The 27,484-nt window shown below is 51.0% G+C and overlaps 1 protein-coding gene across 1 annotated transcript; it reads left to right on the top strand.

Moving 5' to 3' along the window:
* The first annotated feature begins 2,227 nt into the window (after positions 1-2,227).
* Positions 2,228-25,488, top strand: IGFBP5 (insulin like growth factor binding protein 5). Its single transcript, XM_058809412.1, has 4 exons — positions 2,228-3,521; positions 20,374-20,600; positions 20,765-20,884; positions 21,249-25,488. Exons 1-4 carry the CDS (start codon positions 3,191-3,193, stop codon positions 21,378-21,380), a joined length of 810 nt encoding a protein of 269 aa, XP_058665395.1. The 5' UTR covers positions 2,228-3,190; the 3' UTR covers positions 21,381-25,488.
* Positions 25,489-27,484: the final 1,996 nt, after the last annotated feature.

The raw sequence follows: 27,484 nt of genomic DNA on the forward strand, positions 1-27,484 counted from the left end.
GCCCCGTGGCAATCCAGCCGTGCCCAAGCCTCCCATGCCAGGGCTTGCAGCTGGGCTTGATGGAGGCAGTTCTCTACATGCCTCACCATTTTGTGTCTCGCAGGTAGGAGTGGGAGTGAAACCTCTCCTCCACCCCTCAGATACTCTCACTGTTTCTGCACCAGGCATTAATACGGGGCACTCTGCTTCTTACAGGGCAGATGAGAGAACGAGGAAAGCCATTTTTCTCCTGCTCTAAGCCCTCTCATAAAGTGTTTCCAGATCTCCAGGTGAGCAGTGCTCACTGTCTGCCTGGTGGTATTTTCTGCAAAGCACCCATTCAGACCAGTGGCAGATTCTCATAAAAAACAGTGGCAGGATGCAATTAATATGCTGTAAAAGCCCTAAGTGTCAACTGGAGAAACCATTTTAAAGCATTTCAAGATAAAACCCCTGGGGAGTGCTTTTCTTACCTTAAAGGTGCTTTTTTTTTTACTTTTTTTTTTTTTTTTTCCAGTTAACTGTGATCTAAGCAGAGATTCAGGTAGTAATAAATAAAACCTCTGGAAAAAACTCTTAGTAGAAAGAAAAGCAAAAAACCACCCAGCCAAGCTTAGCAATGTTGTTTTCTTTTTTGGAGGGCAAGCGGTAAGAACAGGAGGAATTTGATCTTTACTACTGACTGTACATGGGGTAGAAAGGCAGTAAAACAAGCAACACCTGAGAGGTGCAAAGAAAGCCTTAAGCTGGAAATTTTGGAGAAGAAGGAGTTAATGCTTTTAAGCAGCCATCTCTCCTCTTACCATAGATAAGGGTGCATTCTAGTGGCAAAATCCATGCAATGCAGCTGCACAGATGACTGATCTAAAAAGAAACCTGGGCAATATGAAGCTTTGGAGGAGTGTGTGCCTGTGTGGAAGGGGGGTTGACTTGAATCGCACATAAACCTCACTCAGAATTAGCTGATCCCTTTGAATTTCCCACTGCCCTGGTAGATGCCCCCGAGCTTGAGCTTCTGAGCAGACTCCCACCCTGGGTTCTGCTCACCCCCTGCTCCAGGTGTAACCCCTGAGCACAGCTGCGGGGGCTGCACACCCGCGTTTGGAGATTCCCTCTCCTACGCTTCAGCTTCCTTGCTCCGAGAGATGAATGAGAACTGAGGGAGGCAAGTGAGAAGGACCAGGGCCGGGAGAACTGTAACCCTGAGGAATGCAGCGGTGGAACAAAAGACAACAAACCCCAAGCTGCCCAGGACAGGGGATGAGCACTACAAAGCGTTTGTTTTTTTTTTTTTTTTTCTCCTTTCTTCTCCCTCCCCATTTTGTGCAGGGCAAGAGGCAGAAGAATGAGCTAAAACGTGCAAATTGGACTTCACATGGCAAAATTCCCCTTCTTTTCTGGCATGCCCTAAGCAACAGCGAACTTTTCCAAAGAGGAATCTAACACAGTGCTTACAAGCAGCCCAGCCCTCCCTCTGCTCACTGTCCGGCCGCGTTAACCCTTGCTGTTTGGGGGTGTCAGGAGCGCACCCCGGCACAGGGCAAAGCCTCGCTGCGGTTTTCAACCTCGCCCGGGGGCAGAGGGAACACGAGGGAAGGGCTGGGCACCCTGCACACCCAAAGGCTCCTTGCTGGGCCCGGGAGGGCGACAGGAGCTCCCTGGCAGGCACCCAGCCATCTCTCCTGCTCACCTTCGGAGCGCACGGGTGCTGTGCGGCTCCCAGCCCGCCGCGGGCTCCGCGCCCCAAAAGCACCGGGCACAGCACCCACCATCAACCTCCCTCCTCCTCCCCAAACTCAGAGCCCTGACCTCTCCCATCCACACTCCCTGCAGCCCAGGCTGCCCTGCAACCCAACGGCAACCACTTTGCTGCCTTTTTTTTTTTTTTTTTTTTTTTTTCCTTAAACCGTGAAGATCTGAACTTTCCCCCCACCCACCCCCCCACCCCGCCTTCCAGCGCTCGGCTTCCCCTTCCCCCTCCTCCTCCCCTTGTCTCTCCTCATAATATTATCCTTGATCACTGCCCGGGGTTTGAAGCCCAGAAGTCAGGAGCTGCGCACCCCACCCCCACGGCCCGAGCGCGCACTGATAGGGCCCTCGCTGCTGGCACCTAGTCAAGCTGAGGTGTCATTGGGATCTCAAATTGCAGCGAGGGGCTGGCAGGCAGCCAGAGGCAGTCTATTTAAAAGACAGCCTGTTCTGCAGTATTCAGTCTCTTTAGAAACTTCTCCAGGGGAAAAGTGTTGGGAGATCTACAAAGTGGATATTTTTTCCTCTTTTTTTTTTTCCTTTCCCCCTGATTTTTTACCGCTCCTCTGCCGACTTTGCAACAAAACACTCCAACTTTGCAGAAAACTTTTTTTTTTTACTCTTTTGGTCTTTTTTTTTTCTTTGCAAATCTTGGAAGAGGAAAGCGGGAGAGTTGAACAGAGCCGATCGAAACACAACTTTGCTTCATACCAAGCTTCCCAGCAGCTCGCTGCGTCGGGAGAGACTTTTCCTCCTGCAGAAGAAGAGGGAGGGGAGGGGGTCTTTGCATCCCCTCTTCCTTCTCCTGCGTTTTCTTTTTTTGTTTTTTTGTTTTTTTTCCCTTCTCCTCTTGACTGCTTTGATGCATTATTAGCAGGACACTGGTTTTCAAGGAACTTTGCTCCTTTCCCAACCTGCCTCCTCCCAGCCCTTTGGGAAGAGTGAATGTGCGCGCGTGAGTGAGCGAGTGTGTGAAATAGCCGTCCCACCTCCCCAAACACCCCTGCTCCCCCACGCCTCCCCCTGCAACCTGTAGGCTGTGCAACCCCTGCAGGCTTCGCTCCCTTTCCCCCCTCCTTCCCTCCCTCTTTTTTGCGCTCCCGCGGATCGCGGTGCGAATTCCCCCTTTCGAGGCGAGAAAAAGCTGAAAGGAGAAACGGTGGGGAGGAAAAAATACACAAAAAAAGGAAATCTAGACGTCCCCCCTCTCCCAGCGCCAAAAGAAAAGCAGGAAGGTCTCGCACCCCGAGAATAACCCCCAGAGTGGGGCGCCTGCAAGCAGGGGCTGCGCTTTCCTTTTTTAATTTTATTTTTTAAAATTCTTTAATTTTTTCTTTGAATTTTTTCCTTTTTTTTTCTTTTTTTTTTCTTTTTTTTTTGGCCCTCGAAGGGGCAAGCGGAAAGCCAGCGCCGCCCGCTGCCGGCAGCCCCCCGCGCCCCGTCCCGCAGCATCCCCGCCGCGATGCTGCTGCGGCTCCTGGTGCTGCTGGGCGCCTGCCCGGGGCTGTCGCGGTGCCTGGGCTCCTTCGTGCAGTGCGAGCCCTGCGATGCCAAGGCGCTGTCGCTCTGCCCGCCGTCGCCGCTGGGCTGCGAGCTGGTGAAGGAGCCGGGCTGCGGCTGCTGCCTCACCTGCGCCCTGCCCGCCGGGCAGCCCTGCGGCGTCTACACGGAGCGCTGCGCCCGCGGGCTGCGCTGCCTGCCGCGCCAGGGCGAGGAGAAGCCGCTGCACGCCCTGCTCCACGGCACCGCCGTCTGCCTCAGCGAGAAGAGCTACCGCGAGCAAGCCAAGGCCGGTGAGTGACCCCGATCCTCCATCCGCAGCTCTCCCGGATGCTTAGCCGCTCTGCCGGCTCCTTTTCCATCTTTCCGCCTGCTTTTTCCACCCCACCGCCGGCTCCCGGCTGCGTTTTCCCTCGTTCCGGGTGCTCTTCCATGACCCTCCGCTTGCTTTTCCGTCTTTCCGGCTCCCTTTCCATCTTTCCGCTTTCTTTTCTGCTCCCTCCCGCTGGCTGCTCTTCCCTGCCCTCGCCGCTGCTTTCCCATCCCGCCGGCTGCTTTTCCATCTTCCCAGGTGCTTTTCCATGCTCCCACTTACTTTGCCGCCTTCCCGGCTACTTTTCCATCTTTCCGCCCGGTTTTCCATCCCCCCTCCCCCCCCTCCCCCGTCGTGTGCTTTTTCGCCTTCCCGGCTCCTCCATTCCCCTGCACCACACCAGCTGCTTTTCCATCTTTGTGGCTACTTTTCTGCCTTTCTGCCTGACTTTTCTCTTTCTCTCACACAATTACACACCCTGGCTGCTGCTCCATCTCTCTAGCTATTTCCCCATTCTCTCTCCTCCCCACCCCCTCCACGAGCAACTTTTCCAAGCCCCAGGTTGCTTTTCCATCATTTCTGTCTGCTTCTCCACAACCACCACTTCTCCCGCTGCTCTTTCACCCCCCCCCTATTGCTTTTCCACCTTTCCAGCTACTTTCACATCTTTCTAGATGTTCTTCCACCCACACCCACAGTTGCTTTTCCATCTTGGTGGGTACTTTTCCACCCCCCTAGCTGTTCTTCCATGCCCCCTGCCACTTCTCCCATCCTTCCTTCCATCTGTGCTCTGGTCAAATCTCCTGTTGCATCATCTCACAGCCCCCACCCTGCCTTCCATCACTGCCTCTTGATTGTCCCATCTCCAGTGGAAGGGTTTTCTTTCCCCACTTCCCAGATGCACCCTTTTAGTCACAACTGCATCCCAGTCCTTTCCCCGTTGCATCCTTTACATCTTTCCTGCACCTCTGTCTTCAGCCCTCTCCCTGACAACTTTCTATCACCATATCCTCCACCTTGCTCTGGGGCCCGAGCTGATCTCTGCAGATTGAAGTACAGAGGAGAACAGCAGGGCATCTCCTTTCAACCAACAGCCCGTTCCCAAAGTCTCAGCCACCCCCAGGTTTGTTGTTCTGCCTCACATTTCCTCCTTGGAATCTCACTACAGCCTGTTCTTTCTGTCTGCCAGCTGCTGGACATCTTTGTTGGGCGATGGGCTTTTAGCTCAGGGAGATGAAGAGAGCAGGTGCATTAGGGTCAGGATATGGGTTTGCCAAAATAACGGTGGTGTGGCTAATAATGGGCAAGAACAGGTTAAAAGCAAGCATGAAGGAGAGCATGGCAGCACCAGTGCAAGGCCAAGCTTCTGAAATGTTTGTACCTTGCACGTGACAAAAGCATGAAAGAAAGTGCTGCTTCATTTTGACACTCATTTCACTCTCATTTCTGGATCCTGTAGCTCATGTGAGGACAGATTCCTTGTATTCCTCCAAGTACATCCATATTTCTGCCACAGTGTGAAGGGAGGTAGGGAGGGTGTCTGCATGTCCAGGAGACCACTTGGCAAAAAAAAAAAAAAAACAACCAGAAACCCTCACTGTTTCTGGTCCATGAAACAGTCATTTCTACTTGTTAGCAAGTGTCTGCTTAGACCCATGCAACGGGAATCCGTTTCTCCTTCCTAGCACCTAATAAATTGTGATGCTTTTATTATTTTTCCCCTTTGCTGCTTGCAGGCAGTGGTTGCGTTGCTACGCACCATCCTTCAGAGCAAAACCAAATTCTGTGTGTAATAACTTCCCCCCCTCCCTCGAATGACATCAGATGTCCAAACTCCCTTTAATCAGCTAGAAACAGCAAAGCTGAGCTTGTTTTTTTGAAGGGCAGCTGTCAGATAGGAGGGTTGGGAGCTGACCTGCACAGGGACCAGAGGGTGAAGCCAGGAGCCACGTTCCTGCTGGGGAGCCCAGGAAGCTGGGCAGTAACCACTGTCAGCAGAGATAGCCAAGTATCCCAGAGTGCGTCATCCTGGTGTTTATTTACTCTGCACGTGTGTGTGTGTGGCCAGGGGCAGGCAGTGTGGCTGGGAAGGCAAAGCCATGCAGCTGGAGCCCAGCAGGAGAGCAGGGCCCATCCCTGTGCCTGAGCTGAGGGTGCCCCATTCAGGCACCTGAAAAAGCTTTGGCGCTTGGCTCCCAGCATGAATGTCCTTCCGTTCCACCTGCCTCGCACTTCCCAAGGAAACTGGTTCTTTAGCAGGTGCTTTGTGTGAAAACTTTAGCCAGGGCCCTTGTAATTCCACTGCTTTTGATTTTCTTGGGATTCAACACCCATTGAATGAGCAAGGAGAGGGACGGGAAGGCGGTGGCAGGTTTGTCGTGCAAACCAACCCTGTGGCACTACCTGCACTTCCAGTTTGGACTCCCCAAGTGCCGCAGGGGCCTCTTTTCGACAGGTTTTGTTCGCAGACAGCAGATGAGCCTGGACTGGAAAGGCTGCTGCAAGAAGCCACAGGAGACCAGCAGGCTCCTCTTGAGATTTATGCAATTGCAAATAGAAATAAAAAATAAATCAGGAATTCCTGAGGATGGGAGAGGGGAAAAAAAAGTCACTTGGCATTTGACTGGTAGTGTGTGAGAACAAAGTATATTTTCATAGGCATGTTTCTAAGCAACAGGGAAAGAAAAGAAATTAAGTTTGACTTGAACTTTCTGGCCTCTGCCAGTTTGGCCAGCAGCACAGGGATCGTGCACTGGGGAAGCTGGCCTGGCCCTCCCATCTATCAATGACCAAAATTGGCCCTGAGCTGAGAACTGCTGAGAAAAAATCAGCACTCTGCAAAATAAACTATGTGACAGTGGTGAGGACTAGATCAAACTGCATTTCTATCTATTTCTGCCCTCGTGCTGGCCAAGTTTAAAATCGCAGATGCTTTCCTCCTTATGGACAAGGTAGAAATGCATTGAGCAGCACTGCCAGAGCCAGAGCCTGGGAGGCCAGGCTTCGCTCTCCTGTAGAGCAGATGTCTTGCCTGGGGACAAGATGCTTGCAGTACCATGCTTCAGTTTCTTCATATGTATGCTGGGCAGTGGTACTGAGGAATGCCAGAGGTAATGAGCAGAATGTCCTCCTGGTTTGTTCAGAGGTCTGAAATGAAAGCAAGTGTGGGATTAAAGAGCCTTAGTAGGACTTGTTTTAAGTAGATGGATACGTAGGTACTGACAGGATGGTCCCTGTAGTCCTTCCTCCCACAACAGTCAGACACTGTCCTTTACTTAAAGCCAAACATCACGTCTGCAATTGACTGTTCCTGGTAAAATAAAACATGAATGAGCTTCATTTATGGCACAGGCTGCAGGATTCTGGGTTTTCTCTGTTTTGTTTAGGTTTCCTTTGAAATATACCATGTCTTTCCATTTTTCTCCCCTGTGCTCCTGCCAGACTTCCTCCTGCTGAGACAGCAAGGTCAGGCTGAGCACCAGGGAGCGGAGGGCACAGATTGGAGCCTGCCGCCGTAAAAACGCTCATGGAAAAACAAAGGTTGTCAAATATTTCCTTCTCTCTCATTCCTGCCCTCTTTCTAGAAAGCGAGCAAGACTTGGCAAGTTTCCTTATGAAACCGTGAGCCAACGATAACCAGGAGGGGAAAGGGGAGGGTTTGCAGAATTAGCCCTAAGAAAATCATCTTTGCAGCGTCAGCTGAAAGGTGGAGGAGGAGGAGTGCTGCCGAGCACAGATTTCCTGCAGCAGCTTGTGTTCGGTGCTGTCCTTTGTTGCTCCCCAACATATTTTCCCCCACCCCATTCCCCCTTCCCGTACTCCCCTGCTCTGCATTTAGGGATGTGAGGCTTCAGGGGTGAGCAGAGGGGATGTGGGGAGGCAGGTGGGCAGCTCCATGCCGAGCTCCGGGGTGAGGGTGAGGGCAGGGGTCATGGGAGCAGGGATGCGCTGCCTTGTGCACATGTCGCTGCGGGAGGGACCCAGCTGGTGCGGGCTGCACGTCCATTGTGCAAAGCAGCTCCGAGCTGTCAAGGTGAAAGCTAGTATCAACAGGCCTGCAAAACCTCAGACACAAAACAGGAAAATCTCCATTTTTTCTTTTGATCTGGAGTTTCAATAACAATATATTTAAGAAAAAAAAAATAGACGGAGAGTGAAATCCATCAGGTGCCAGCAAGAGAGCTGGGTTTCTGCGGTGTGTGTGTGTGTACGGGGGAGGAAGGGATGGGGTGGTTCAAACAGGAAAGGAGGGGCCTTGGCTGGAAGGATTTTTCAGCAGCCTGGTTTCTAAGGAAGGAGAGAGAATATTAAGTAGTTGATCCAAATGAAATTCCTGCCGAGTGCCAGCAGAGTTCACCGGAGAAAAGACGTGGCTCTGTGCGTGCGTGCGTGCATGAGTGATAGAGCTGGCCCCGAGCTTCCACACAGCTCTGGACCCACTCCAGGTCAGTGCAGGGAGTGCTCCAGAGCTTGCACCACCACAGCGGAGAGCAGGGGCTGCTCTCAAACGGGAGCCTCTGCAAACTTGAGGGATGCTGGAGGAGGCTATTGTGCCTCCTCGTGTCATACTTAAGCAGCAGCAGCAGCAGCAGCATCCTGAGCCCAGATGATCGTCGCGGCTTTGGCACGTCAGTGACTTGAGCACAGTCATGTGCGACTGGAAGCGTTTGCTTCACTGCGGGCCGTCCCCTCCGGCTTGACAAAAGGGGGCAGGAAGGACTGGGTACCTTCTGTGCCAGCTTCAAGACATCCCCCAGGGTCTCCTGTCGCTTAGTTGTTCCCACGTGTTGGGGCAGAGGGGGAGGAAGAGGAGGAGAGGCGGCGCCCGGCGCTGCCTCACCCGGAGCGCGGTGCTCTGCTTCCTCCTAACGACGGCTGGAAGCGCTGCTCGCCGGGCCCGGCAGCCGCACATGCAGCAGCGGCGCTTCCCTAAACTCCATGCAAACTGAAAATCCTGGGAGCAGCCTGGGAAGGGTGGCGGGAACCTCATCCCCTCCGGGGCTTGCCGTCCTCCTCTCAGCTGGGTGAGCCGCTGAGAACAGTTGTAGCTCGTTTCGCTGTGCTAACTCACAGGGCAGATAAAAGCGCCCATGGCACAGCAAATCCTGCCCCTTTTTTTTTTTTTTTCCTTTTATTTTTTTTTAACCCAAGCACTTAGTAGTGCAAATACAAGGGCAGACCTAAGTGGAGAATTTGTCTGGAGCACACCTGCCCAGCGATGTGGGCTGCAGAGCAGCAGCATTAATATGCACAGGGCAGATATGCGTGTGAGCAGATGCACACACGTACCCGTGTTCACACACCCACACACGCCTGCATAAACATTTAATGTGTGCAAGCACATACACGGAGTATTCTTGTCTCTGGAGGCAGAATGGTTTCCAGGCAGCACACACAAACCTCTCTTAGATGCAGGGATTCTGGTTATGACTGGCACATCGTATTTTGCCATAAAGATCAGATACTGGCATACAGATCAGCCTATCCTCTCCTCCCACTGAGGGCTCTGAAATGAGATGCACCTGGTGAGCATATCAAACAATGGGAGGTGAGGAAGGAGATAGATGCAAGATCTATCCTCCTCTCAGCCAGCTGTGTGGATCCAAACTCACCCCCTCTGCTTGGAGGTGGCTTATGTTTTCTGGCTAGACTAAGATAATACACTGAGAGATTTCTTGAGGGCAAATTTTCCCATGTCAAACAAGCAAATTCTTCCCACCGAAGGTGTGAAGTTGTGCCTTGCAAATGACAGCCAGTCCACCTGCCAGAGCAGTGGTTGCTGGTGTCATTGGTGGAAGGAGATGGGACCAGGGACACTGAGGTCCCTGGGATCCTGCAAACTTCTCCATGCCCAGGCAGCAGCAACTGGCCTTCAGGAAAGTGTGAGAGAAGAACTGAATTGGGGAAAAATGGCACATTTGCTGAAATGCAGCAACTGAGGGCAGGAGAAACAGCCTTCATTCAGCACTGAGCAGAGGAAGCTACAGGACCCAAAGACATGATGCATGCAGAAGTCAGAGATGATCCAAAGATCATCTTCAGCCTGTGTGAACTCACTGGCAGCCAGCCTGATAACCACCCAGTTGTTAATAAGGAGGCTTTTTACAGGGAAAAAGTAGATACTGTCTGTTTATCATCCGGACTGGAATAGCCAAAAGCATGAGGAGGCTTGCTGGTGAGAAGGAGATGGACACCTGACCCCCCATGCTGGAATCCCCTAAGTCCTGGCCCACTGGGTCCAGTGAGCATGAGCCTCCACACTGGGTCTCCCCAGGCTGATACACAGGGTAAGGACATGAAGTGGGGGAACAGTTGTGCCAGCACGCCTGGATCCTGGGGCCGCCCATTTAAGATCACTGGGCACAGTTCATGATTCATGCCTCAGGTCATCCTGGAAGGGTCTCATCATATCTGGTGACATCCCCCATCCCCTTTCCACTCAACCCCCACCAGACACTGTGTTCTTTCAGCTGTGTAGCCAAGGCAACTCTCAGCAAGATGTTGTTTTTGAGGTGGCTCTCTGATGCTAGTGATCTGAGAGGACCCCTTAGTGTTCATGTCAATCCACTGCTTGAAGTTCATCTCAGCGGGAGCCAGCATAATGTGTTTGCAGAAATTTGGGGCTCTTAGTGATTTGCTGTGAGCAAATTTGCTCTCAAGGAATCCATTTCTCAGCATGTTTTGGTAAGTCTTCTGTCTATGATGTTTCCAGGACATGTGTGAGAGGGAAACTCTGGTCAAGAGATTAAACTTTGAGAAGTCATGTTAAATTCATCCTTCTGAAGTCAGTGGGCATTTCTTGTGTGCACGTGCACAAGGCCTTGCTCTCACTATTGCCCTTATTCTCCAGACCCCTCTGTTATTCCCATAATTTTTCATTGTAACACCACCCCGGTGGTACTGTCTCTTCAAATGCAGAATGGGGGGGTCAATATCTCCTCCAACAAACTGGCACACAGGTCCCTTTTAGCCTGGCAGACCTTGATCCTGCAGGATGCTGAGCACCTTTCCTCTAGGGCCAAAGAATCAAAGGCTTTTGCGCACCTCTCCCCTCGGTGGGAACCAGCTGCTTCAGTCTTCGAAGGACTGTGGGGCCAAAGCAAAGGCTGTTGGCTCTGGAAGGGCTCAAAGCTTCTTTGCAGCTTTGAGCCTGGAGGGCTGTTGTTGCAGTTTGGTTTGTTTGCTTGTTGGATGGACACAGCTGGCTTGGTGATGGAGATGATTGTTATGTTGATGGAGATGAGTTGTCTGGTTGCTATTTAAGGGCAAGAAAGTAATCCTGATACTTAGGGAAATGATTGCCTAGCTAAACAGAAGAAGGAATGTTTTTTAAAGGTAACTTTGGGGGCAAAGTTGGCTAATATTCATAATTCTTTTTTGTAGAAAAACAGTAGAAATACTTTATTTTTCCAAATACAGATGGGATTCATCAGAGGACAATTAAATCAAGAGTCATTTATTATTCATGCTTAAGAAATCAGATGTTATGTGTTAGACTAATGATGAAAATCTGTAATTAAATAAGCCAGTGAAAACTATGGAACCTGGCTTTCACTTCCTAATTTAAAGAACATGCTGGAAAAGAAGAAAAGTTTTACTAGGGAAGAATTGCAGAAGAATTGTCTTATACCTGTCCTATAGCTGTCCAGCAGTCAATTATGCTGCGCCACAACTACGTCTTAAGATATTATTACATGTCTTAAGATATTATTACATGTCTTAAGATATTTTATCTAAATACAAAATGACATACAGTCATTGCTCTTACTTGTGTGTCCTTCTTTCCTGATGAAATAGTAGATGTGGGTGAAATTTTACTGCATCATTTCATAACCATTTCAATGGCCAGTTATTTGGTTTTATAAAAGCAGCAGTGGCCTGAGGTTGCAGGAGAAACAACAAAGTGCAACGAGGATTTTATTATTCCAGAAAGGCTCCAGATCTGTGGCAAGGGGGTGATCAGTTGTCTTTCATGGAATTTCAGACCCCAAAATGGAGATCTATACCTTTTTGTCCATCAAGATACCCATGGGGATTTTTTAACATTCAAAAGCATCTTTGCATTGTGTTGGACCAAAAGAAATTGCTAATATATGCAGGAGTACAGGGTGGAAAATGGCCAAGAGAGGCAAGAGTCACCCATTAGGATCAAACTTGGGGAAATTCCTCCTTATCAATATTGTCTGAGTGTGAATGTCTAGCTTCTGGTACTTTTTTGTGGCCCTACTTAGGCTGACTGAGAGATTAAATAACATCCAGGCCTACTGCAGGCAAAGGCTTTCTGAGAGAGGGAGCCATTAAGAAAGGAGTCCTGAGGGCAGAGGTTGGAAATTTCATCCCTCAGAGGTGGTAATAGTCAGGATGGACGGTACATGTGATGATGTGTCATCTGGTGCTGACACAGAGATGAGCAATGGATGATCTCACACAGCTTTTCCATCTGGTTTAAGGCAAAACTGTGAAAGTGAGGCTGAAGGCCTAGAAGTTAGTCCAGGCTAGGCTGGAACTTGCAATCAGAGCTGCACATCTGAAATACTTTTGGTGTTGTAACAGTTCTTATCCAACACCTCACACAGGTGCATCTCCACGCTCCACCTTGATGGGCCTTTTCCTGTCTCTTTGTGGGGAGCAAGGGGCAAGCATCCTGGCAGCACCTGCTTTTAAGTCCAGATTTCTTGATGTCTCATGTAGATTGGTACCACTCCTCACCTGAGTTTTAAAGATAAGCCCCATGGAGTCCAGGAGGGCAAATTACTTATTCCTTCTCCCTGGTTACACTTCCTCCACTGCTGATGTTGAGCTACCTGCATCCAAAAAGTCCCCTGCCTGATTCTTTTTCATGCAGTAATGACAGCTGATGGACACATCACACCTCCTTCATTTCTGTGGGCACAAGAAGATTTTTTCCAAGTCATCTCAGGTGGTCAGATGATCAAACAACTTCTTGTTTTCATTCAGAAAACCTTAAAGCATGTGTGTTCTCATCTTTTTGTCCCAAATAAGCCCCATGGAGAAACTGCTGGTAAACAATTCAATGATGCCTTGCAGGAGCTAAACCAGATTTTCCTCACCCTTAGTTAGGCAGAGACTGTCATGCAGTCTTCTCTGAGTTTTTCTTTTTTAATCTTTCCTGCTCTTAGTTTCTTGGCAGCTTGGTATGGCTTTTGCCTCCTTTATTGCAACCAATGAAATCTGCTGCTTGGGTGAATTTATTGGAAAAGATGTGAGACTAAGAAAGTCTGAATTACTTCATCCTTTCCAGGAAGGAAGAATATGTCTTGGTCACTCTGATATTGAAAGATGATTTATTTTGATTTCTGTGGGTCATAATTCAGCTCTCAGCTTCTTCTGCAGTTTCAACATATGGAATGGTGAACATCTGCAGCCTCCAGATGATGTGAAGGAAATACGTTTTATCTTCCTATCATCAGTGCATCAGCAACAGGAGCTTCTTGATATAAATCTAGTCCTGCAATACTTCCTTCCTCTCCCCTTGCCAGTTCAGTTCTCTGGAAGATAACTTTGTTCAGGAAATGTCAGGCTGATATAAGCAGCTATCTAGCAACAGAGTGTCTGCAATTTTGCAAGATGGTGCACATCAGCATCATTTAATTGAAATGGATGGACATTTGCTCATCATCTTACTGGAGGGTGAAACCCTGGAAAGTTTCCCAATTCTTTTATTGGTTAGACATTTTGGGCTCTCTCCTGGACAGAAATCATTGTCATGAGAACCCAGAGTCTCTGGCTATGCTGCCTGTTGACTCAGACCGTCACCGGGTCTTGGTGTGTCTTGTATGTGCATTGCAAACTCCCACACCTGCATGGAGAACTGACTGCAAACAGATTTGGGAAGTTCTTGGAAAGAGACAAAGACAACACCTGTTCAGCCACAGTCTTTATTGTTACATCTCAAGGCAGCACCAGTCTGGCCCACCAGCTGGTGCCCAAGCTTGGCTCTTCCAGCACAGCATGGAGACTGTGGACTCACAGCTAGCAATGTGTAGGGAAGGAGCTTCCATCATGAAGCTCCCCATATCCAAACCTGCTTTTCTCCTTGCTCTACTGAGTTACTCTCAGAGTTTTGTGACTGCAGTAAAGGACAACTCAGGAAAGTACCATGTGCACATGGCAACACAGATCCTTCCTTAAGCTTCCAGTTCCCATAGCTGTACCTCTCCCACCTCTGTGGCATTTGCTGGCACTGTGAAGTCATGCTGACCCAGAGATCCACTCCTACAGATAGCTCCTGCACTTCCAGAGCAGACCAAAACATGAGCTGGTTCCCTTGAGAGCTCCTTTCCCACATGCTGAGCTGCATTTCTCCCCCATCCAGATCTGTATGAGGACACAGAGGTCATCAGGATGATGATCTCCCTTTCCCATGAATCCTGTGTGAACCTGGGGGCAGCCCAAACACCTGATATTCACGCTCTGCAGGTGAGCCCTGGCTGATACAGCAGAATCTGTATCCACAGGTTTCTGCTGAGGAGACATTAATCACCTGAGAAAGAGCTGGTCTTCCAGGCTAATTCAGCAAAGCCCAAACAATTACTTCAAAAAAAAAGTAAAAAATGCCACAGAATAGCAGATCCCTCTGCCATCAGTGCTTGTTCTGAGGCTCTTCAGGTATTCTTGAGCTGTTCCCAAGCATCCTCCTGGCTCTTGGCTTAAGGAAATGGAGATAAGGCCTAGCCTTCCAAGCCAGCTCTCTGAATGCTTTTCCATTATCTTCTCTGAGCTTGGCCTTACTGATCCATATCCTTCCCTTAAAAGGTGTCTCAGTGGAACAAGGCAGTGAGGTCTCATCAACTTCCACCATGTTGTCACAGGGGTATAGGATACTAGAATACCCTGGAGCCCCTCTTCCAAAAGCTTGTGTGGCTTTTGAGCCATGGACTGATTGGATTCTGATCATCGGTCTTTGGTAGGTGACTGGGTGTGGTGGGGCAGAGTGGGTGTTTCTGGGAGCACTTCACAGTGCTTTGACTGCTAAACACTTCCTTCCACACTCTGCAAATCACAAAAGTGTTTTGCTGCCTTTGGCAGGTTTTGAAGTTCCTAATTCCCAGGGCACGTGTTTTCTTACTACTGCTCCTGTGTCTGTAAAACAGCATGGCCCATGGGAACTACATCACAGGCTTGAAGGGGACCAAGACTGAAGAGGTGGTGGGAGTTACCTCTCTTAACTTCAGACCTTTGGAGGCCTAAGTGTGATCACTGGAGTCTCAGGAGAGGAGGCTGGACTTTTGTTCCACCCTAAAATCACAACCCAAGCCAGATTATGGGGCTGGTCACAATTTGGAGGGTGCAGCATCTCTGCAATGACTTACACATGGAGTTTGGCCATCCAGAACACCTCAGTGTTAGCATTTGGGTGTTATGTGACATAGATTTAAGTGTCTGTTGCACATTGCTGAGACTTGTGAGAGGTGGGGTGGCAGTCCCAGCAGGGCTGCTGTTATTCTGTCCTTCTTGGTGTGTGGTGTCTCATTTGAGCCTCTCATCACCTGCAAGCATTACCAGCATGCTCCCTCACCAGTCCGTGCCAGACTGACTGCACCGGCTTGATGCCAAGACCCCACCAAAGCACAAAAGTTCGTTCAAAGTCCAAGGCACATTGCAGCTGGCTCTCCAGCAGACAACACCCTGGGCTAGTGGAGGAACTGGCTGTAGCCTCCATCCTCAGCCCTGGCTGCTCTGGCTCCAGTGGGTGCCAGATGGCCTCGGGCTGGGCTGCCTGAGCTCACTGCCTGACCTCACCAGGGCGGTGGTCTCAGCAGTGACCCCAGCACAGGCACAGTGCCTGGGCCGCTCTCTGACCACCCCAGCAGGGCTGGGGGCCGGTCACCACCACGCTGGGGGCTGTGCCTGGGACAGGAATGTCAGCGAGCTGTTCTTCATTAGGTGGGTGAGAGCTGCTGGGCTTCTGCCTGGGCTGAGTCTGGTGGCCTCTGGGGAGCTCAGGAATGCTTTTGCTCAGTTGTACGCTCCAGCTGCCAAAGGGTGCAAGATGAGATGACTTTCCTCTCTTTGCATCTCTTCCCTGCCTGCATTCTCCCTTCCCTGCATCTTCAGAATGCAAACACAGTCGCTGTCTCTGTGTGCTGACCAGGAAGGAGGAATTTTTATTTTCCCATCATGGCCACAAGTGCTAGTCCAGGTCAGGGACAAATTTGCCTGCCAGTACCAGGAAGTTTTGATGTAGGTCAAGCATGTCCCCTCCTCCGGAGTGGGCAACAAATGGGGAGGGCAGCTGGGGAAAATCCTCAGGGTTTTTTCCAGCCAGGTACCTAAGAACGGAATTCCTGTATAAGCCCCATATGCAATGAGCACCTCTGAACAGACATGGCTGAGTTTGGGGCAGAGGAAGGACTGGACAAATTCTCAGAGTCTCCACAAGTGACATTTTCGTTGTTCCTGTGCTAGAGGTTTAACTGAGATCCCCATTAAGTCTTTCTCCAACACCTTCCTGCTTAAGTGGTGTATTATGTTAGTGCCTATGCTGTAAATAATAATGATCATGATAATAATTAAGAGGGCTGTTTAGCAAGGTTGTGCTGTGGTTGTGCATGTACTTCTTCAGTGCATGTGGCTTTTGGGGGTGGTGTTGAACAGGACAGCAAGTCCTCTAGCAGTGGGCTGTGGCTGTAACAACCACGGTTCATTAAGAGCAGCAGTCAATAGATCCTTTCTGCCAGAAACCAATGAAAATGTGTTACAAAAATTTGAGCCTCCCAGCCATTTGGAAAAAGTTTTGTGTTCCACTCTGTAATGTCAGCAGGCAGGGTTGCAGTGTTCCCACACACTCTGCTCCCCCATGTGAGTGCACCCGCCACCTTATGGGTCACATGGGCCCAAAGCATCTGAAGCCAGGAGCACCAGGCTGGGTTTTGCTGTGGGGCAGAATGATGTGTAGTCTGCTCTGGGTGGTATCTCTTAAGGACAGCAGGCAGCCAGACAGGAGCAATTTGTGACTTCCCAGAAACAGTGCCTGGTATTTTGCTACTCCCCTTCCCTTCTGCAGGGAACAGTTGGAAATGGTTCCTGTTAGGGAGTTTCCACTGGCTAGCCTGGAGTGGGGAGAAGACACTGTGCCTGAGCGCAGGGCATAGGACATCCCATTCTTTGCTGTGGGTGTTTTCTGTGTCCCAGGGCTCATCAACAGCACAGTCCTTTTGGCCTGGCCTGGGTCAAGAGCCTTTCCAGATGCTTGCCCTCTTTCCCTGGGCAGCAGTGGATCAGACCAGACATGAAGCCATGGAGTGGCTCTGAACTGAATTCAGTCTCCTGCCTTGGCTGTAGGGTCAGCATCCCTTTGAGGTGGCTTCAGCCCATGTGTCACCTCCAAGCTAGCCAGGCATCCTCAGCTTGGCCAGCAATGTCATTCTTTTGTGTAATTTTTCTATGCCAGTAAGTTTAGGACCTCTAGTGAGAGGTGATCTCCTCCTGTGTTGTGGGGAGAAGGAATGGAGCTATGTGAGCCACCCACCTTCTGTTTTCCACTGTCCCTCATCTAGGGACACCGTGAGTAGGGCCTGCCTGCCCATGCCCTAAGCCCACAGGGGTGCAACGTGCTTTGCCATGCCTTGTGTCCCCAGACAGGCAGCTGGGCCTCTGCAGGTGGCACCAGGCTGGCAGGCAGATGGGAGTAGGCGGGAAGGGGCTGTGTGGCAGGCCAGAACCTGACAGTGAGGGAGGAGGAACTCCAGCCTGAACTCCTTCCTGAGTCTCCCACAGAAGTTGGGCTCATTTGGTGAAACTGGGCGTTGCTCCTGCCAGCATCTTCTCAGGCATGGAGGCACAGTGGTGCCAAATGCTGCCTGCCATGAGCCAGCCTGGGGGCAGACAGAGGTAATGAATGGGCAGGTGGGTGAGGATGGGCAGGTGGATGCAGATGGGCAGATAGATGCAGGAGCTCTGGGGATGCTGATGTGAGTGTCTGGTCTGGCGGCAGTGGGCAGCTGCAGGTGAAGGTGGATGGGCCAGCCAAGAAGAGAAAGGAGGGGCTGCATGGATGCTGCACGTGCCAGCTCTGCCTTTCCCTCTCCTCTTCGCCCTGGGAAGGCCCCTTACCAGCTGCCCAGAGCTTGTTTCTGTGAGAGTCCTCTGCCCTTCAGTTTGCCAAAATTGGCTTGTTAGAAGAAGGGGTTGCATCAGCCTTGTTGTTGAAGGAAATTAGGCTATAAAAAACATAAGAGGATGGAGGAAAGGGATGCCTTCAAGGCACCACCCCATCACTGGGATATAAAAACCCAAACTAGACACCACTGCTGAGTCACAGATGAAGGAGTCCCATCACTTCTAATCCTTGTTTTAGGACATCCCAAGCATATGTTCCCATTTGAGGGGGAACACATGCATGCCAGGGAGAGTGAATGGGGTCAGTTCCAGGTGTTTTTTCAGCCGTGCAGAAAGCACCAGACTTGGGTTGGGATCTGGGCAGCTTTTAGGGCACATCAGTTACAGGAGCACAGGGCTCCTGTGGCTGCCATCTATCCTTGCTGAAAGAGCTCCACATTAGTCCCCAGCTCACTCTGGCTTGCTGGCAGCTTGCAGGGAGAGGAGGGATAAGGTGCTTGCAAGGGGGTAAAGCTGCTGACCATGTGAGCAGTCTGAGCTGCTGCAGACACCCATTGCATGCTGAGTTCTGGGGACTGGACACCCTGTACTGTTTCTCTGACTGAATCCTCACTGCCTTGTATCCTTTATTTGTTACTTGTTTTTATTTGTTAGGATTGCCCTAAGAAGCTGTGCCTCACTTATTTGGTATTGCTGAGGTAATGAGTTGGGCCTCTCCTGTGTTACTGGGTGTTTGCCAGCACCAATGTGAAACTTCCCTTTATTACTGTAGGGCAGCCCAGGGAGGTACTCTGGCAGCACCAGCCCTGGATGTGGGTGCCAGAGGGGATTCCTGGGACAGAACACTGCATGTTTCACTGCTATGAGAAGGGCTTAGTCACTGCAGATGCCTCTGTTCTTCTTTCAGACCTTGAGTTGCCAGAATATCTTTTGAGGCAAAGGAAGCACTTCAGCTGCACCTTGTGTTGTTTCATTTTCTGGGGAGTAATTTCCAGTTTACTCAGTTTCTTCTCTATCCTGTCTGTCATCCTCTTAGAGTAGAGGAGCCCTGATCTGTGCAGGCAGGTGAGTCCTGCAGCAAGGAATAAACCGCCAAGCATATAAGCATGATGGGGTAAAATGGCAAAATTATCCCATCCTGGGGTGCCACATGAGTTCTGGGGATGGTACAGGGGATTGTTTACATTGCTCTTGGCAGTTAGGAGAGTGTAGAGTTGGGGATGCTCATCCAGTGCTATTCTTGTGGAAACAAAAAAAAAAGGGCCACTTATATAAGTGGCCATGAGAAACTTTCAAATTTTTGCTGGGAGAGTGCAAGGTCCCCTTGGCAAGGAGGAATAGAAGACTTGTACCTGTGGATGGCTTGGGCACCCAGTGACCCAGTGACACTCGGTCACCTCCAAACCCCCCGGCTGAGGTGTGTGTGACAGTCTGGCACTGCCATCTGCCACTAAGCATCTCATCTGTCCCCCCCGCTGGGCATCCTCAGGCATCCCTGGGCAGCAATGGCATCCTCTTCACCTTTCTCCCTCCTGGTGCTGCATCTGGGCTCCAGGAAGCAGTTGCTTTGCAGAAAGAATCCTGCTTGCCTTGTTGGGGGTGTATATCTGCTTTTGTTTTAATCCTGAGCCTTTTCCCTCCCGTAGGAGGGGATGATCTGGGTTCACTGGCATAGAAATTGCAAGAGATGCTGTTCAGGGACAGATTTCAGCTACTCTGATGCTTTCCTTCTGCTGCAGTGAGTTTCCTCATGGTCACTTGCTGGTCCCAGCACAGACTTGTCATCAACACCAGACAGCTGGGGACCCAAGGGTCAGGAGACCAGGAGCCTCAGGACCTTTAAACTATATTCAAATTTAGTCAAGAAATAACCCTTTTTCACTCTGGTGGTTGCACTAAATGTCACAAGTCATCTAAGTTTAGACTGTCACCAGCTTGCTCCTATATATAACTGCTCAGGGCTCCTGCCTGCATCCTGCCAGCAGAGGTTGTGCTGGGGGATCTACAGGAAGATGGATGCCATGGACAGAACCTAAACATGTTCCCCCTTTGCTGTCAGTCCCATCAATGGCAGTCAGGCAGCATTACTTGGCAGTGTTACCCTTGGCTTTGCGGGCTGCTGGGTGTGTGTCAGCAGATGGGAGCTGGTTTGATCCCATGAGTGGGGCTGCAAGCTGAGGACCCTGGAGATCCCAGTACTTGTCAACCACATCTTTGGTATCACTGCTGAAATGTCTGCCCAGCCACGTGGTGGCTGTGCTGTGTGATTGACCTTGGCTTTGGAATTGTCTCATCTTCAAGCATTCCTGGCTTGTGCTCTTGCCTTCTTAAGGCAGGGTGAAGTATGAACTTGTCACTTAATCCTCTCAGCATGGATAAACAGGGGCTTCTCTGCCTCATTTATGTGTCACCTGGCCCTGGGGGTTGGATGACCCTCATACTGGTCTTTTTCCACAGAAACAATGATGGCCCTTGTATGTAGAAGTGCATCCTAGACCTCTGACTCCTCCATGCTCTCTAGACAGCTTCCTGTCCCAAGCTCAGAGGTCACAAAAAAACCTTGTGAAGTCCCACACAGTGAGATAAAGCCAGGGCTGTAGTCAGCAGCTAGGAAAGGGATTCCTTCCATTATTTGTTTTCATCCTGCCTGCTCCAAAGCTCTTTTCTGGGTTGGCAGGAGGGTCTCTGTGCAAAAGCGAGCCCCACTCATCTCATGGAGACATGACAGTTTGGTACCCCATCCCTTGCAGAGCGGGAGTCCCGGGAGCACGAGGAGCCGACCACCTCGGAGATGACGGAGGAGACCTACCCGCCCAAGGCCTACCGGCCCAAGCACGGGCGCCTCTCTGAGCTCAAGGCTGAAGCCCTGAAGAAGGACCGCCGGAAGAAGCTGACCCTGGCGAAGTTTGTGGGCATGGCTGAGAACACGGCTCACCCTCGCGTGGTCATCCCCGAGCTCCGGCAGGAGTTTGAGCTGGTGGGTGCCTTCACCTTCCCTCCATGAGGCTCCCATGGGAAGGTGACTGTGGAGGGCTTTTACCCTTGGGAAATGGGTACTAGTCGGGGGGGACCTGGGGGCTTTTGCAGCTGGAAGGTTCTGTGAGGTGCTTCCTTTCTCACATTTGATCTCCCTGCGTGCAGGGCCCGTGCCGCAGGCACATGGAGGCGTCCCTGCAGGAGCTGAAGAGCAGCCAGAGGATGGTCCCCCGCGCTGTCCACCTCCCCAACTGTGACCGCAAGGGCTTCTACAAGAGGAAGCAGGTAAGATGTTCCCCACCCAGGAAGACTTCTCTCTGCCACTGCCCTGGGTGGGAAGGATGGAGGTTTTTCCTTTGCTGGGTTAGTCTGGGTGGTGCTGCAAGCATCTCCAGACACATTTGGTGGTGGGTGGCCTTGCTGATGGCTCCAGGTGCCATCTGGCTTGAAGTAAGCATCCTGAAGGAGCTGGTGAGGGAGAGGGGAAAGTCAGAGAGCCCTGGGCTGGGGTAGTGCTGAAAGCAGAGAGCAGGAGCCAGATCCTACCATGGGGATTGCATTGCTGGTGTGATAGGCCTGGTCCCCAGGGAGGGAGCCACACAGCGTCTGGTGGCTCGTTTCTGATCTCTGCCCTTGGGTGTCTCCCCAGTGCAAGCCCTCCCGGGGCCGGAAGCGTGGGCTGTGTTGGTGTGTGGACAAGTATGGCATGAAGCTGCCGGGGACGGACTTCCTGAGCGGAGACCTGCAGTGCCACGCGTTCGACAGCAGCAATGTGGAGTGAAGCCACATCCCCTCCCTCTGCCCCATCACTATCTATCCAGACTCCCTTCCACCCTCCCCTCCGCACCTCCCCACGCCCCGGGACTCCGATTCCTTTCATCTCATGTAAGACGAAAAAAGAAAGGAAAAGAAAAAAGAGAAAGGAAGAAAAATGAAAAAAACAGAAAGGGAAAGAAGGAAAGAAAGAAAGAAGTAAGAAAAGGAAAAGTAAAAAAGAGAGAAAAGAAAGAAAAAAGAGAAAAGAAAAAAGAAAATTAAAAAAGAGAAGAAAAGAGAAAAGAAAGAAGAGAAAAGGAAAAAATAGAAGAGAGAGAAATAACCCTGAAGAAACTGAGGACTCGGAATCTACAACAGCCTTTTGACAACAAGGACTCAGCAAGGAAAGGATAGAGCCAGAGACAAACCAGCCATGGCCACTCTGCCATCCTGCACCTCTCCCCAACGCTGCCTGCACCCCTCTGCCACAAGCAGAGGTCACCCTGATGTAGGAAGCTCTCCAAGTTGCTGATTCTCCAGTACGGGTTTTGGGCAGGTTCATTTTTATTTTTATATTTTTTTCATGTTAGCTAGTTGATTTCTGAAGGGTCTTGAGAGCAAATCTTGTGGCCACCAGCGTTCCCCTTGCAGTCCTCCAGAGTGTCCTTCCCGTGTTGCTGGGACTCACTTGAGTTGATTTCCATCTCAAATGACTGCCCCCCAATCCAGGCAGATTTCAGCAAGGGAGGAGACGTGGGACTGTTCACTTTGTGTCTGGAAATAAGCTGGGGAGGGAAACACAGATCCTGCAACAGCACAAATACCCCCAGAAAGTATTTGTGGACTTCAAAAAAAATTATTACAAAAGGAAATACAGTCTCCCCTGTCCAGTTCATCTTGATTAGAAGGTCAGAAATTTTCTGGGACAAGCAGGATTGACCTTTGTCCATCCAGGTGTGAAAGTGTTCGTCACCTGCATGCACTTGTGTGTGCATTGATGTGGCTTTCCCTCCTTGCAACGCTTCACCTTGAAATCTGGAGGTTTCAATGTTATATGCAATTGGGGGATATGCTGCCCCTCCCAAAAACAAATAATGACCTGCTGGATTAAGCACAGAAGCAGAGTTATGGAGGAGATCGGTGCCTGTGGAATCAGGGCCTCATCAACACTGCAGACTGCATCACTGTTCAAACTGAAGTATCCCTACATGGGGACAGGGGAATCAGGGCCAAAACTCTTCACCACCCTTTGCCACCACAAAGACGACCAACTATGGAGATTTTTTATTGTTTTTTTTACACAGCCGAAAATATGGTTTGCTCCAGGGGGAAAAAACCCCCAAACCTCCACTTTGTTTCATCTTGGTTTTTTGTTAAGGCCGGTTTATAGTTTTCCCCATGACTAGGAAAACGCCATCCTTTTGCATTGAGGATACTGCTCATGTTGCCACGGCTGATTCCCATGATCCTGCAGTAAGATCCTGAGATGGGCCCTTGCCTTTAACTGGGGCCCAGCTCCTTGTTGAGTGACAGCAGCCACTGCACCATGGAGACCCACTGCCTTGGGCATGCTGGGACAGCCCTCGGCTGCCTTCCTAACTCATTTCTTGTTCATAACATTTACATTTGATTTTGGGACTCTCACCTCTTGCTTATCCCTGACAAGGGTCTCCACGATGTTGGTGCTGGGAGGAGATCCTGCAGCGAATGGAAGGAAAGAAAGGAAAGGAAGCTGTGGGGTCTGGGTGCTGTGGTGGGGAAACACACCCGCTGGGAACCACATCCTACTGCCACAGCTGGAGGTGGCAGCCAGCACTGGCCAAAGGACACAGCTGACCTCAGGTGGAAGGTTCCTGAACCCCCATATCCCTTTCAGCTTCCTGGACCTGGGCAGAGAAAAATGGAGGTCCACAGCACCACTGGAGCCCCACTGGTGGGGATGGGACAAGGGGGTGCTGGTGAAGGCTTCTTGCCATCACAGGCTGGGAGCCCTCATAGCCTCTCGTGAGATGACCTTGCTCCCCTAAGCATCCTGTGGGCTCCCCACCAGGACGTTACCCTGATGGAGGGCAGGACTGGACACCTGTGGTTATTTCCCTCCAAATGACAGCAGGAGTGAGTTTTGCCTATGGACTTCCACGGAGACACAGCAGAACACATTTTGTCCTGGGGACAAAGCACCTTCCCACCTTGAAAAGACGGAAGTGTGCTTCCAGTGTAGATGTGCCCCCAAAAAAGCCTGTTGGAGTGGGGTAATTCCGTGTTGTTGGACGGGAGCATGGTGGGGGCTGAGAGAGGGACCCCTCCAGGCTCTGCAGGGCTGATGGAGCAGGGTTGGTTTAACCAGAGTGGTGGATTAATGCTGGGGTGCAAGTGGAGTAAAGAATGGGGTGAAGAAAGCGGGAGGAAGAGGAGATTGTGCTAACCCCAAGGGCCACTGGACACCATTGTTGACACTGTCCGCTTGCTGATCCCTGTGCAAACCCTCCTGACTGTCATAGGCCAGTACCACCTTTCCCAGGACCCTTCCTTCCTTCTCTCTTCCTCTTTCCTGCTTTTTTTTTTTAATTTGTTTGTTTGTTTTTTTTGTTTAATTTCCCAAAACTTGAAAGCCTTTGGCTGCAGAGAAAGGAGATGTGCCCCCAGGGTGGGATGGGAAGGGCATCGACCCCCATGGACCTTGCCTTTTGGCCAGGATGCCCCCAGGTGGTGTCACAAAGAGGCAACCACAGACACTGGGAAGGGATACAGGGCAGTGCTCTGTCCTCTCCCTACCAAGCAAGTCTATGTGGCCCTTGGAGCCCAGAGTACCAAAATCCATCCCGCACAGCCTCCCTCACACCTGCACACCCCATGCGGGGATGGCATTGCCTGTCCTGTCCCCACGAACCTGGGGACATTTGGGGTGCACCACCCTCACCCCCCAGATCACCTCGGCTCCCAGGATGGGGCACCAAGTGACCCCCCCAGCTGCCCACTCCCTTAAGGATCCCCAGCAGGACGAGGCTGTTTACAAGCTGCACTAATATTTAGGACCGGGGTTGGAGCCTGGGATTGAGAGTGACTTCAGGAGGGCTTGGTCACCCTCTGGGGTGGCAGTGATGAGGTGCTCCCATTCTCAGCACCCAGCAGCACCCCTCTGCATTTAGGATGAGAGAACGAGAAGGGGCAGATTTGGAAGCTGGGGAGGGTTGAGGCACACCAGGAGATGCTGGCAATTTGTGCATCGGGGGGTCATGAGGCTCAAGGGTCTCTGGCTACGGTATTTGTGCTGAGCCCACATTGGTATCTAGGATGGGAGCTGGGAAGGAGAGGACAAGGATGGCTCAGGACAGCCCTTCCACCACATCTGCCCAGGGAGCGGCGCTCAGTGGCTGGGCTACCCCTTGTCTGTACTGCAGTGGACTTTGAAAACCACTAGTACAAGAGCATTTTGCACTATTTCTCCGCTCTCTCCCCCCTTCCCCTTTTCTCCACCTTCCCCATGAAAATTCTTTGCTGTTGGTTTAGTTTTCTTTTTTTTTTTTTTGTTTTGTTTTGTTGTCGTTGATTTTTTTTCCCCCCAAATGGAGCATTGTATATTTAAAGAACTGTCAGTTCACCTCGCTTCCAGACCGCTGTCCTGGCCCTGGCCAGGATCCCTGCCTGCTGTGGCCCCCTCCCCAGCCCCGCCAGCCACCGCCACTGCCACTGGGACAGACGTCACCACGCACGTTACCCACCGTTGTAACACAGTTGTTAAAACACACCAGATTCCGAGTTTCCTGCCTGGTTTTTATCTTTAAGCAATACTCACTACACATTTTACGGTAGCTTTTTATAGCTTTACATACATACGGTAGCTCTGTTGTTTCGTTTTGGTTTTGTTGTTTTGGTTTTTTTTTTTTTCCAGTAAACAAGAAATACTCATAATCTTACTGGTGGGAAAAAAAAAGCAGTTTGTGAAAAACTGACAATGGAAGAAGAGCTTAATGCTCTGTTTAGCATTTTGTACTTAAAAAAAAAATCTCACATTTTATTAAAAAGTGAAGATTGCTGTATACTATTTATTCAACTTATAATTTATGTTACTCTTTGATCTTTGTCTTTTCTCATGACAAAGCATTTATTTAATAAAGTTATGCATTCAGTTAGCTCGTGCCTGACCCTCGTGGAGCATCTGTGTGCCAGGGCCTGCCAGTGAGCTGCTCCAGCCCCGAGCATCCCACGGCCACCTGTGTTGGGTCCCTTGGGGGGCTCAGCCAGCTCCACAAGGGTGCTCAGGGAGGTACAGGCCATGGGGTAAAACGGTGGCAATGCTTTAGGGGAGCTTTTGATACTAGAACAATCTGCTAGGTGACTGGTAAAAGTTGCAAGCTTAACTTTACAGCTTCCTGCAAGCAGAGCTACAATTTTTTATCTTTTGGGGTTTTTTTATAATTTTCTTTGCATGGATGTGGAAGTGGGGCACACACATTCAAGCAGTTTACCAGGGCAAAGTACCTAGCAACCAGTGACGTTAAGCCCCTAAATGCCATCTCAAACTGAGCTCCACAGCTTGGGAGCAGACGTGCTCTTTGAGTCACAGACCTCCTGGGGCCGCTGGAAGATTTGCCCCAATGTCCCAGCGGCCAGAACATCCCTGGAGCTGCTCAGCCCAGCCAGGCCGTGTCCTCAAACACTCTGCGGTAGCTCTTGGTGGCTCCATCCCACTGTCCTCCCCGGTGCTAGATCTGACCCTGCCTCACCGCCCAGGCAACCATCACCCTTCATTCTCCCGCTCCCCGCGACCTCCCTGTTCCTGTGCCCCTCTTCCCCTCCATTCACCTGCCAACATCCCCCGTGCGCCCAGAGCGGGGCGGGAGGCGAAATCATCCCCTTTGCCGCTGCACTGAGGACCGCGGGTTGCTAGGGCTGCGCTAACAATGCACCCCGCAGACATCTTGCAGCACATAGAGCTGGCACAACCATGCTGTCCCTGACAGACACCCTGTCCCCGATGGACACCCCACACGGCCGGGTCCGACCCCCTCAGGCAGCACCGGGGGCAGGAGCCGCGCGGTGCCGCAGCCGCCACCAGGCGGCGCCACGCCCCGCCCGCGTTACCCTCAGGGCCCGGCCAGGCCCGGCCGCGCTGCTGCCGCTTGCAGGCGCAGAGGCCCTGAAATGGAGCTTTGCGTGCAAAAAGTTATGGCTGCCTTCAGCTACGGGCTGATAAATCACATCCCTAAGGACAGGTGGAGCTGTATACACGTGTATAAGTAGCTACAGCTATGCAACATACAGCTGTACAGTAAGGATGTTCTTTATATTAAATATCGTTTATATTGTACTATTGTACAGGGTTTTATACTGAAAATACTAGGAAGATATTCTTCACTGTGAGGATGATGAGGCACTGGAACAGGTTGGGCAGAGCAGCTGTGGATACCCCAGCTGTAGGAATGTCCAAGGCCAGGTTGGCTGGGGCCTAGAGCAGCCTGGTTGAGTGGAAGGTGTCACACACTGTCACACACAGCTGTGTTTGTTCCCCTCCAGCCCCTGAACAGGAGGGTGGCCCCAGGCACTGCTGGGCACTGGGCACCTCTGTCACCTCCAGCCCTCTCTGGGCAGCACCTGGCTTGGAGCACCCATGTCCCACCCTGCTACTCAGCATTCCCCCCATGGCATCACCTGAGCCACCTCCAGCTCACCCCAGAGGCACCGAACAGGACAGTAATTTTGCTACTTGTCCCATGTTCTTCAGTCTACATCCCACCCCCCATCATGCCAGTCCTCTTTCACCTCCCCTGCAGCCCCCTGCACTCACTGCCTCCTGCCCCCATAGAGTTTCCTGGTGCTCCTCAGCACTGGCAAGCTCCTCAACATGTGTCAGTGTGAAACTCGCTGCAGGGGGTAGAAGAAAACAGAAGGGGAAGAAGTCCAGTGGTGCTGCCTCCCTTTGGGGAGTTCAAAGGGAAAACAACAGTCTGCTGGATGCAGGATGTTAGGGCCAGCAAAGAGCCTCTCCTTCAATGCTGCAATTTTAATAGCATGGGGTGTTTTTTTTTAATTTTTATTATTATTTGCCTCTCTGTGATGACCAAACACCAAGCTCTGCTGTCACGCACCCTTTGGCAGCACTTCTCACCTTGGGAGAAGGTGCAGGAC

Source organism: Ammospiza caudacuta, chromosome 8 (genome assembly GCF_027887145.1).
Source record: "Ammospiza caudacuta isolate bAmmCau1 chromosome 8, bAmmCau1.pri, whole genome shotgun sequence".
NCBI lineage: Eukaryota > Metazoa > Chordata > Aves > Passeriformes > Passerellidae > Ammospiza > Ammospiza caudacuta.